At 40.7% G+C, this 12,993-nt stretch overlaps 1 protein-coding gene across 5 annotated transcripts in view; it reads right to left on the bottom strand.

The window, feature by feature from the left end:
• SEPTIN6 (septin 6) overlaps positions 1-12,993 on the bottom strand; it is a 51,109-nt gene that overhangs the window by 23,219 nt on the left and 14,897 nt on the right. For all 5 annotated transcript variants that reach the window (XM_054995936.1, XM_054995932.1, XM_054995937.1 and 2 more), the window contains exon 2: positions 12,861-12,975. In XM_054995936.1, the coding sequence (XP_054851911.1) occupies positions 12,861-12,975 (115 nt within the window). The remainder of the gene's footprint in view (positions 1-12,860; positions 12,976-12,993) is intronic.

Genomic DNA, 12,993 nt, shown 5'->3' with positions numbered 1-12,993 from the left:
TATTTGGATGGCAGCAACAGTGCTGCGCAAATTCCAGCATTCTTCTAAAATATTACCACTGTCTTCCCCCCAAAGAGAGAAACATATACACAAACTGACAGCAGGATTACAAACATGCCCTTATGAAAGGCTATCAAAGTTTCTGAGGGGATTCTGAGAAAACTGTAGTGTGTACATATATATTTTAAAAATAATAATCTTGCTTTGACTACCCCATGGTGCTCCATAGGAATACTGCCAAATATTGCTGTATGCAGAGTGAATTAGAAGTACCAAAGACGAAGCCTCTATTTCTGTACAGATGCCTGCAACTTGGAAGAATCGAGGAAACAGATCTGTACAAGAGGACAGTCAAACTACTTGTTCTGAAAACCTAGATGTGCAAAAGAGAGAAAGGGGGAGAAGGATGCCAAGACAGAACAATCAAGGCAAAAGGAGCAAAGATCAAGAAACAGAAGCAGATGGGCATGCTGTTACTGAAAGATGGCAAGAGCAAAACACAGCATCACATCACGGAGTCCTGCAGAGGGTCCTTTGTCAAATGCTTTGTCAAAAGAACTTCATGATTGGGGTGTGTGTGTTCCTAAGCATCTGTGTGGCAACCATCACTCTTTGCAACTGGCAAGGAGGCCTCTAACAGAGGCTTACAAGGACAAGGACAAACTGGCTGGATCAGCCTGAGGGTCCATCTAGTTCTGCACCCTGGTTCCAACAGAATAGCAACATGCCTCTGTAAAGCACACGTGCAGAATCCAAAGACAATCAACCTTTCTTGTAGAGAAACCCAGTATGGCATGTTGGCAACAGTGTCAGACTGGGATCTGAGAGAACTGAGACTGAATCCCCATTCTCCCATGGAAGTTCACTGAGTCTGTCACACTTGCTGAGCCTAAATGACCTCACAGGGTTGTTGTTCTGAAGGGAAGTTGAAGAAGGGGAGAATGAGGTGGCAAGCTGCTTGGGCTTCCCACTAGGGAGAAAAAGTATAAACAAAAAATGTGTTTTTATTTCTATTTATTTATTTCATTGGTCTGAGCCACAAGCAGGCTCAGACTGGGTAACCACAAGTAATAAAAATTACATTAAAACATATTACAAACATAAAATTGCCTTGCTCTAAGTGTCACATTCCTTCTTCTGAGATATCCTGCTTGTTACATGTCTCCAGTGAATGAGACAAGTCACTGAGCAACATGTAAACATTTTGTTTTGCTTATTTGAATTAAATAAGTAAGATTTCAACCTTGAATGAATTCTTTCCCAAGGAATATATCAGATACATGGCTCCAGCTTCTCAAATAGGGCAGGAGATGGTATACGTATGAAGGGTGTCAGCGGACCATCGAGGGGAGAGGTTATACTCTGCCTTTCTGCCTGATTGCTTGCCCTGGTACTTGTTATAATGCATCTACACATTTCTAGTCCTTACTATGTAAAGACAAGTTCATCGGTAGTTTACAGTATGGTTTAATGAGCCATAAGACCCACATGTGCTTTCACTAGTCAAGGTGGAATGGTGGCATTCAACACAGATCTTAGTTTGCCCTCATGATAGTTGTTTGCCAAGAATGCTTTAATCTTACCTCTCTCCTTTTAGTCTGTAGTAGGTAACCCACCCATCCTTTGATATCCAAAATCAGTATTTTTCAAAACCATTAAAAAAAAGCAAAATGTATGTGAATATTCTGGCTGTTACCACAAGAAACTGGTCAAGCTTCCCCCACCCCCTGTAAAGATTAAGGAAGGGTCCTCAGGATCTTGATCTTTTGAGAGGGCAAGTTGTAATGTGTGTTTACTGTGTCCTCTTTGCATGGTGAATATTTCACTTGACTATATAGCATGAGCTAGGTTTAGTTAGCATTATTTTTGTGATATGGCTGCTGCCACAAAACCACTACCACAAGGCCTTGCAAGCTCCACATTACAGGTAACAGCATAGGCAAGAACAGGTGAGGCTGCATTGTTATTTCCTATGGCCACTCCAATGGATGTGCTGAGCTTGGGTGGGAAGTAGCTAAGCTGTGTGACCCATGAAATCTGCCTTGAGTCTCAGTAAGAAAGGCAGAGACAGTAACAAACAAACAAACAAAGTGCTTGCATGTGACTACTACTGCAAGAGAACTCAAGACCATGTGAGAACAGCCTTGCAATGGCAACCACACCATGAACTGGGACCCAGTATTCACCACACAAAAAAAGACTCAATGCAATGTTAGCACCCGCTCTTGCCACATGATGGTACCTATCCATTCACCACAGTGATCACACACACAATTGTCTCAGGTAAATGACAATTCTCTAGACATATCTCCAGTACAAATATTGAGTTTACTCCAGTTTTATTGGTCATCATGGCTACTTCTCTCAAAGAATTTTGGGAACTGTCCTTGGGTAAAGGTGCTGACAATCCTCTTTTAGAAATCCCTAGATGTCCCTTCCCTCATTGAATTACAGTTCCCTGAGGAGAGAATGTGATTATTAAGCTAGGTTATTTCTGTAGCCCTCAATGTACCTTGACCCCCACACTGACCGCACCTTTTCCTAACTTGCCCTCTCATCATTTCTGAGAGGAACAGCCACTGTCCTTGCCAGCCCAAAGCCCTATATTCCCCATTTCTTTCACCTACTGTGGCTGGAAAAGATTTCTGTACAAAAGCTAAAGGGGTGTGCTCAAGTCCTGTTGCTAGCCAGGACCAACAATACAGGGCTAAGACAGGACATTAACCCTGCAATATAACATTGGTTTCCCTGCTTTCTTTATAAGCAAAGCGTTTGTCTTTCAGTAAAAGCGCTTTGTATTAAAAAAACAGAGCCTGCCAATTATCGTCCACTCAGAGCCATAATTATCCAGCTGCATCCCAGCTGGAGACAACACTGAATCGGACTCCATGTAGGGATGGAAAAAATGCAGGTGTGGTGCCAGGGTCTATAAAAGGCACTAGTCAAGCCACTATGATTCTTGACCCCATCGAAATGTATTTATTTTTGCAAATAATTCTCAGCCGCTCCACAGGCTATGGCATACATGGCCAGCCAGGACAAAAGCCTCAAGACATTGTGGGCCATTTGAGCACTAAAACGGGGAGAGATTATAATAGATACAAAGGTTATGGCCTGTCTGAAAGAAACACCCAGCAATCAAAGTTTGTTCATAACTGATTAGCAGCCAGAATAGCCCTGACTAGCCTGAACTTGCCAGAGCTTAGAAGCTAAGCAGGGTCGACCTTGGTTAGTACTTGGTTGGGAGACCACTAAGGAAGTTCAGGTTTGCCACAAAGAGGTAGGCAATGGCAAACCACCTCTGTTCATCTCTTACCTTGAAAATCCTATGGGGCTTCCATAAATTGACTGGCCATCACTTTACACACAAATAACTAAATGCCTGATCAGTAGTTATAATAGCTACAGAGTCTGTGCTGCAAATCAAGAAGTTCCTTTATTAAAGGATTTTATTTCACCTTTTCCGGTGTCCAAGGCAGCTCAGAAACAGCTATCAACCCAACAAATGAATTCAATCCAAGATTCCTCCTAATTCAGATGCCTGGGGACCAGGTGCAATTGCTTGCTGATTAAGGACTGAAAACTCTATATGCTCAACCGCTTTCTCTAAAACTTCTTAAGTAGCTTTCACCGTGTTGTATATACTACTGTTTTTATTGCACTGTATTCTAATTTTGTAATCCACTTTTATTACATCGTTGTATATAGCATACTGTTTTTTGTTGTGTTCTCTAATATCTCCCAGTTCTGCTGCATTGTTGTATGGGAGTATTATATTGTTTTGATCTCTTTTGAAAATTACGTAACCTGCTTTGAGTCTCAGCAAGAAAGGTAGACTATAAATGAAATAAATACGCTATATTCAACCAGCTAATTGTAGTGGTTAAAGTGTTGAGCTAGAATCTGGAGGACCCAGATTCAAATCCCAACTTTCATGAAGCTTGCCAGATAATCTTGGGTCAGTCACACTTGCTCAGCCTAATGTATCTCAGAGTTGCCATGAGGGTTTATGAAACTGATGAATACAACCCTGAGTTCCTTGGAAGAAGGGCAGGATTAAAATGTAGCAATACATAAATAAATCCATATTTTCCAAGACTAAAAGTCCTGTTTTAAAATTAACCATTAGCAGAGCTCCATCTCAGGCCTCTTTATAGTGCTGGGAATCTAAACAGCTGCCTGGATGGCACTGCTGTTTGTCCCTGGGAAAGATGTACATTTTAAGCAAGACCCCAAATGTGCTAATCATAAATTAGAATCTTTTCTAGCTTTTTGAATAAAGAATCAAAGACCAGTTCCCACCAACTACCGTGAACCTTGAATCAAGGGTCTGATTTTATTCAGGGATATCGAACTATGTACAAGCATTAAAATGTTATGAATAATCCCAGATTTCACTGACAATATTAATCAATCTCATTAAAATAATTTCTGTTTGAATATGGGGTCTCACTGCTTAAAAAATGGACCAAAGCACTTAAAAAACACTCTCCAAGAGCTTAAGAACAAAACTGCAGCTAAATAGGATGTTCAAAACCTTTCAGAAAGATAAAAAGATACTCCCTACAGTGCCTGGAATTCAGAAGAATCAGGCTCCAAGAATCCAGAAGTGAAATGGATTCACACAATAAATACTTTGTGTAAAGCCAGCCAAAAATGTAATAGAAATAGGATCAAACTGACCCCAAGAACTGGGGGTGAGGGGAGAGATACTATTAAACTTTGTTTTCAATCTTCTATAACTCCATGTGAAGGGAGGAAATCTTCTTTGAAGTAATGCGGATTTTCTTTCCCATGAAAATAGTTCAAGAGTGATTGTGGGTTAAAGTTTCTCTGAAATCTATGTAAATATGGCCCAATGTTTTAATTATCCTGAAACTGGAAAAAAAAAACCAAGGTGCCTGCAATGCCCTCTTGCAGATCTAATACAACTGGCACACGCGCTTGATTAATCACAGCCGAATATATGAACCAATTCCAACCCATGGGAGAGTGTTATGAGATGAAAGTGCAGTGATGGTTCGTTTGCACATGAAAGTCACTAAGTGGTGAACATGCATGTACAAACAAGCGGCAAGATTTTCAGTGCAGGAAAAGGCTTGCAATAAACACCTACACCTTCAACTGAGGTATGGTCCTACGCCACAATTCCATCCTTTACTATTTCTAGTTGCTTGTCTTTGATTCCTCATTGTCCCTCAGTGATTCTAGGAATCTGCAGTGTGCATGGGTACAGGAATAATGAGGGACAAATGTGTTGCTTCAAAGTATCAGGATGAGACTACTACTTGCAAGGTGCTCCAGCCCATTGTTTCAAGCTGCAAGTTTCATAACCATCCCTATTTCTGTTTTAACACCACATCCTACAAATGAAAGAGGGCTGGGACTTTATCTAAAGAGGGAAACTGCTACATAGCACTGCCAAATTTGGCTTCTATTGATTCTAAGCCTTGGACATCATCTAAAATTAATCTCTAGGCTATGCTATTATAGGGACTACCACAGTTTCCTGTCCTTCTACCTTACAAGGTGCTTGTGTATCCCAGTTAATACTAGTAAAGACAGATCCAAATAACTGTTGGCTTTTATATTTTCATTGGGAGAGTGGCCTTGGCTTCTTTGTTCTGGTATGTTCTGGTGCAACACTGCTCTAAGCACAATGTTAATTGAGTCAATCTGCAAAAATCTTTCTAAAATAACACTTTAAGACTGTGATACATTTAAGATGGAGCTTCTACCATGCCTTCTAGATCTTTTTTCCCTTCTCCCTTTTTTTGCTTTAACATGAAGCCTGAGGAAGAGTTCTGTAAAACTCAAAAGCTAGCATGCTGCTTTGTAATTTCCATTTGGTTTTAATAAAGAGTGTGTGTAACTGGCCTCATTTGGATCACTGACAAGGAAGTTAACATCTGTTTAATGAGCTTCAGACTTCTCGGAACAAACCACAGTAGTTGGGCCTTAACCAGGAGGAGATGCGGACTGCCTCAGCTGTTTTACAGTTCATTGTAGGAGGGAAGTATATTGATTTATTGCTTTCAAAATTAAGCGTTTCCTGGAATTGAATATTTCAAATCAGTCCCATCTCTCCCTGAATTTCCATCCTGGATCAGTTCCACTGCAACATTTCCTGATGGTCACCAAGCTTTTAAGGTGTGATCTTTCACAGCTTGCCAAGGAAAAAAGCTTTTGCTATGCTTAAATAAATTAAGGGTGGAGCCCTCTGCCTGTCAGACTCCAAGCTCTGATGAGCAAGCAGAACATACCCAGCTCCTTCCTACATTTGAAGACTTTCCCACCAATATACAAAAATAAAACTGTGCACTTTTGGCACAAGGAATTCATAACTGAAGTACCACATTTTTATCTTTTTGAACTAAAAGCAATTCAGTAAAAAAAAGATCTGAAAATACACACAGTTTTAAAAACCACAACATTTAAAGAACATGAATGCTGATGGCATGGAACAGCAAGAAAGTAAGATGGGAGTTCACAACGAAAATCTCGCCTCAGCGACAGGTGGCTCTTTTCGGCTCAGCCCCTCTTTGCTTTCTGCAACATATTGAGGATAATAATATTCACCTACCTTCCCAGGTTGCATTGTAATCGGTGATCAGTGAGTTCTCTGGAGAATTTTGAATCAGAAAAAATTCCAGAGCCTTTAAATCATTTAAGATTTAATTTAGCATATTTGCTGTCTATCAGACCGAACAACTCTTTTGACTGGACTTGCAGCCAATATGGGTTTAACGTAACATGATTTTGGAATTGGAACATTTGCATTTTTGGTTTTAAATTTACTGCTTCTTCATAAATAAAAGAAAGTGAATGAGCAAGAGATGTTTAATATCTTTGGGACACCTGAAAAAAATGTTAATTATAACTTTAAAACAACCAGATTTGAGTGGTACTGTATGTTCCCATTAATTACATTACTAACTGATATTTATGAAACAGTGCATTTTTAGAAATTAATATTTTTCTACTGAAAAAAAAATTGTGGTGGAAACTTTTCTGCCCATTTCATTTTGTAATAAGAATTGTTGAGAGCAGATGCTCTGAATATTGAAAAGTGCTATATAATTGGTAAGTATTAGCATTATTAAAATGCTGAGATTTTTTAACAACAGATGATTGGTAGGATCAAGCTAATGCTTGGAAAGCCTCAAGAATTCTCCTTTATTCTAATACAGCAGCATCAGAGCAGACAACCTAGATTTTATTAAATCCTCTGCAGGGTAACCATCATTTACTTATAGTTCAATTCCAGGCTAATGTAATGGTGGTTTGTTCTGGCCTCCCCAAAGGTGAAAGCTGAAGCTCTATTGCCAACCGCTTCTGCTTTCTTTAGCTCTCACGCATACTGAATAAGATAGACAGCACAACGGAGACTGTATGAGGCAGTAAAAGGTTTATGAGATTGATTCACTGAACTGGAAGCAGCTAGGTAATTACCAAAACTGTATTCAAGGAACCATCACCAGGGCATCCATCTGCACCTGGTGCAGACAAGACACTCAACCATTAAAGCTAACCTTAGTCAAGATTACAAACGTACAAAGAAACTATGATTTGAGTCCAGTAGCACCTTAAAGATTAACAAGATTTCTAGGTTTTAAGAGTCAATTCTTTATATCTAAGGGAGCTTTGACTCTTGAAAGCTTATACTCTGGAAATCTTGTTGGTCTTTAAGGTGCTACTGGACTCAAATATTGCTCTTCTACTGAAACCAATATGGCTACCCAATGAAACTCGTTTATCAAGCTGTGTAGTAATTCAACACAAGCAAGACCACAAGTGAATACAGAGAAGGCAAGAAACCTACACCATGATTTGCATCCAATCTTTCACCATGGTGGATATTCAGATGTCATGTTTAACCATGGTTTGTTACATTGCACTGGGCCTTAGAAAGTATCCTGGCTTCTACAAGTTATTTAACCATTCCTTCATGCTTGGATCTAGCATCACATGAGAACCCTCCTCCCTTTATCTTCCAAGAAGGCTACAGAACAAGGGGAGGAAGCAGTTGGGCTCCCTTTCATCATGTCTGGCTCCAACTCAGTTATGAATGCTCTTCCCTGGGAATGTTTTGTATCAAAAAAATTTGCATTAAAATCACTATTTGCACATTTTTAAAATTCCGGTAAGCTAATTTTGGCTGATGCAGGACAACAATATAAACTCTACTTTTTTGGCTTTCAGTCTCATGTGCAGAGAGATCTGTTTAGAAAGCTGATACTTTTAAGCTCTTTGAGATAATTTTCCAAGTTCTTTTGCTGGTAAAATGTAATTAAACACAGTGAACTTGCATCCAAAAGAATACCCATTTTGGGGGTGGGAGGGGATAGTAAATAACTTTACTATAAACAGCAGTAAATAACTAGTAAATAAATAATAGTAAGTTTGAAACAGTGAAGGAAGGAAAAGATGATGGTTGTAGACTTCTGTCAGTTAAAGAACCCCTAGGTGATTTTGGACTGGGGATATGAGTAATGTCATAGGAGAAATTTTCCTGTGCCTCTGATTAAAGTTGTAAACTACAGGGAAACCAGGCAGACCAACTTCCAAGTCCCATCGATGACTATACAGATCATGTCTTATGGGCACTAGGTCATGTGCCTAAACCTTACAAAAACGTCCATGTTTGCTCACTAGTCTGAGCCACAAAAGGACTTGTAGGGTTGCCAAATACGGGTTGGGAAATCCCTGAAGATTTGGGGATGGTGCCTCATAAGGGTGGGCTTGGGGATGGGAAGGACTTCAATGGAGTAGAATGCCATCGAGCCCACTCTCCAAAGCAGCCATTTTCTACTGGACTCTTTCTGATTTTCTCCAGAGGAACTGATTTTTGTAGTGTGGGAACCAGCTATTAATTTAGGAGATCTCCTGGCCCCATCTGGAGGCTGGCAACCCAACTTGTGATATTTCACTCTGACTTGCCCCTCAACCTGGCCTTCACTCTTCTGTGTCTTACTACTTTTTCTAGCAGAATACTTTATGGCTGCTTTATGACAGTTTTCCAGCACCATGACTCAGCAAGAGACGTGCAGCTTTTCTATTAACAGGCAGTTGCTGTATCATCTAAAAAGACACTGGGGAAAAGGAGGCCTGAAAAGGACAGGCTAGAAATATATGTGTCTGTAGTTTCTTTGCACAGTCTAAGTTATAGTTCCTAGCTGAGGAAAGAAAAATACTGTTTTTGCAGTGCTGTTCTCGTAACCCTATACCCCATTCACCCCCATCTGGACAGGAGCTGGCTCTAACAGAACCAGCAATCTAGACAAGAAAGAATCAGATATTCTTGGTACCGCCTCATGATCCTTAGCTAATCAAGTCTCCAGTCAGGTGTGGGGGGGGGGCGGTGGCTCCTGGATCGAGAGCTGCGCTTAGAAGCTTGGGAATAACCTGCAGCAAGAAGACTTTGCCTCAGTTTCTTTTGATTTCTAGGCAGCATCCTTTCCTACACCAAAGAACTTCTGCAAGTATAAACCATGCATCTGCAACCTCAAGGACAGACTACTGCAACACACACTGCATAGTTAGAAAGCTACAGTCAGGGCAGGATATGACTGCCCTCTTTCAGATGGATTAGAGGCCACACATGATGACTTCAAAGGCAGGAGGCCCTGTCTGTTTGGCTTATGGTCCAATTAAAGGGGCTGGTGCCTACTTATAAAGCCCCATGCAGTTTAAGTCCAGTATACTACAGGAAGCACCTGTCTCGCTATGAGCCCTCATGCCTGCTAAATATCCACAGAAGGAGCACTGCTGAAAATTCTGACTATTCAGAAGGCTGAATCAGCAAATACTTGAAGCAGGGCCTGTTTAGCGGTGGCCCAAACATTGCAGGGTGTATTACCAAAGATGACTGCCTCAGCTTAAATCTGTCCTTTTGGATGATACGCAATGCTTTTCTGTTCAGGAAGGGGTTCTTAGAATACTTTCGTTGTTCATTTGTTTTTTCTAAGATCCTAAAAACTGCACTCAGTCCCAGACTACAAATTAGTTATCATGACCTAAGAATTAAGTAGTTCCACATGATCTGTTCTGGCCAACTGTGGAGGCTTCCTTTGTGTTCTGGCCAGTTTCCTTAGAGTTCTCCCTTCAGCCAAATATGGAGGTTAGCCTTCTTGCAATAAAAACAAAAACAAAAACCAGTGGCTAACAAATCTGAATAAACCTATGCAGCTACATTAGAAACTGGGAAATGGGGCACAGCTTTGTCACAGAGCACATCCTTTGCAATCAAACAGTCCTGAGTGCAATCCCTAGCACCTCCAACTCAAAGAACTCCAGTAACAGATATGGGAAAGGACCTTTCTCTACCTGAGACCTTGGAGGGGAAACTAGGGTTGCCAGCCTCCAGGTAGCAATCTTGAGTTGTTTCCTTTGATGTGTAATTTGAGTGTCCCTTTAAGACCAATTCAAGCTATTGGGGGTAGCTCAATATAAACGTTAGCTACTTATTGCAATGGGGTGCTTTAGAAGATACAGCCGCCCTGCTAAAGAAGATACAGCTGCTCAGGTCCGGGAGTGAATAATTGTCACAGCGTTTAAGGGTCTACCACACAGGTTTGTTGTTGATATCTGCTGACAATTGTATACTATGATGAATTTGTATAAATTGAATGTCATGTAAAATTGCATATGGTATGGCATGTAAGATGTTTGTTTTGCAGTGCTTGGCCACGCCCCTGAGGAAGATTCTGCACGAAATCTGAGCTTTTCAGCCGGCCCCAGATTGGGTATGCAGCCGTGGATTTCCTTACCATGTGTAGACATAGCTGTGCATAAATGCTACTTTGTTTAAAGAAGACACAGGACACATTTCGTTTGGACCTTTGTATTTTCCTGGACTACTATTGGAGATCATAATAGTAATTTCAAGTTTATGGAAGAATCATTGTATAATTTGTAATTGGTCATCCTACTGATTGGTTTATTTATATAAGAAATACATATGGCCCTTTGGGCACTTATAATAGAGTTGTTTATTGGTTTGTAATTGTTGTTTCTTCCCGTGAGGGTTCTCTTTAGTTTCACTGCTATAGTACGGGAAGTGCCATTGTTTTGTTGCTCGTTAGCCTCCAGGTAGCAGCTGGAGATCTCCCGGAATTACAACCGGTCTCCAGGCCACAGAGATCAGTTCACCTGGAGAAAATGGCTACTTTAAGGGGTGGACTCTATGGAATTATGCCATGCCAAGGTCCTTTTGCTCCCCAAACCCTACTTTCTCCAGGTTTCAACCCGCAGATCTCCAGGAATTTCCCAACTTGGAGCTGGCAACCCTAGGGGAAACTGCTAGTCGGAATAGACTATATAAGCAATGTGGACCAATAGTCTGAGGGTTTAAGTAGCTCCATATGTCCATATAAGAGGTAGATGAAAACATGTTCTAAAATCAGGCATTTAACAAATATATTTAACATCACCAGCTGCAGACATGAACCACACCATAGAGGGAAGGGAGAACAACCAAGTCACATCACTTCTTTCTTCCTAAAAAGCAGAATCCTCCTTCAAGTGTACCTGCCATCACCTATTAGTGTCACCTTGAAACTGGAACAGCCTCCAACAGTACTCCAGCTCTCTACATATAGCAACTTAGCAGCAACATGCAAAAGGCAGGTAAGAAGCAGCTCAGCATTTTGACTTCATGGACAATGCCTGAAAAAAGGGGGGTTTCAACCACCTTTCCCTTATTTACTATTTTAAAACCCTGGTCATTGTTTTATTTGCATATGGTAATTTATTTGCCTGTCTTATTATCTAAGTAACTGAAATATCTGTCAACTTTATATTTGATGCCTGCCACTCAGTTGGTATTGAGATTTTAATTGATGTGAGCCATGCAGGGAGACAGATTTTGTTTGAAAAGAAGAACAAAAATATAATGGGCAAATAAAAGTAAGAACTGCATCTCTGACCACCTTGGAGGCATCTGTCAGAAGCATTAAGCACGAACATTGAGACAGCATCATTCTGAATTTATATTGAATGGCTTTTGATGCCCATTTTGTACCCTATCTAGGTAGATATCCTTTGGCCCCACACAACTTACAGCACTGCCAAGATCTATCCATTATTCATTAAGCACATTTTAACCCAAACTTCCTCCAAGGAGCAAAGGGTGCTATGCATCATTCTTCTCCTCCTTCCACACTACAACCCTGTGAGGTAGACACGGCTGAGAAAAGAATAACTGGTTCAAGCTGACTCAGTGATCTTCATGGCAGAACCAAGATTCGAAGTTTGGTTCTCTCAAATTCTAGTTTTTTTCTCCACACGCAAAAAACTAGCCTTCTCCCTTACAGGTTAATTTTCTATATGAAGGGATTTTTTTTAATAGAGAAGCATTCAGCCATGCAATTCCCCCACAAAAAAACTGGCTTGCTTTCTCATCTTCTGTTTGTGTGAAGCAGGCCTAAACGGAGTAGGTGAATTTGTACACAAAACAGCAGCCTGCTTGACATGGATTTGTTTTCATTCCATTATGCACAAGCTTGAGTCAAAGATATTCAGGTTATTTTCCATCTTGCAGTAGGGCACAAACATCACAGCATAGGCCATGGAACCCTGAAGGCCTTCAGTATCAACTTTTTCATTTTTGCTGTTCATTTGCCCAGCAACACACAGCTCATCTCACCCCATCATCTTCAGACCTCCCAAAGAGACAGTGAATCGTATTTGTCTGGCATAAAACTCAATCAGATGACTCAGGATGTGTTTTCTGGATAAATCAAAGGCTTACTTGTTCACCCAGTTTACCTACATGTGACATCAAGCAGCACAAAGAGACCCACATTCAGCATCAGAATTTCCCAAAATGGAAGCAGCAGGGGGAAAAGAGAAGTACTCACCCACACACAGGATGTTGAAACAGAAACCATGGGTAACTGATTTATTAACCAGTTGGTCAGGCAGACTGTCAAATCCTACATGGCCAGAAAGAGGAACGGTACGGCAGCCTTCACCCTAAGACAGTTTTAAAGA

The sequence above is a fragment of the Eublepharis macularius genome, chromosome 13, assembly GCF_028583425.1.
Source record: "Eublepharis macularius isolate TG4126 chromosome 13, MPM_Emac_v1.0, whole genome shotgun sequence".
NCBI classification, from domain to species: Eukaryota; Metazoa; Chordata; class Lepidosauria; order Squamata; family Eublepharidae; genus Eublepharis; species Eublepharis macularius.
Note: the sequence above shows the minus strand (reverse complement) of the source record. Positions and strands in the feature narration are given on the sequence as shown.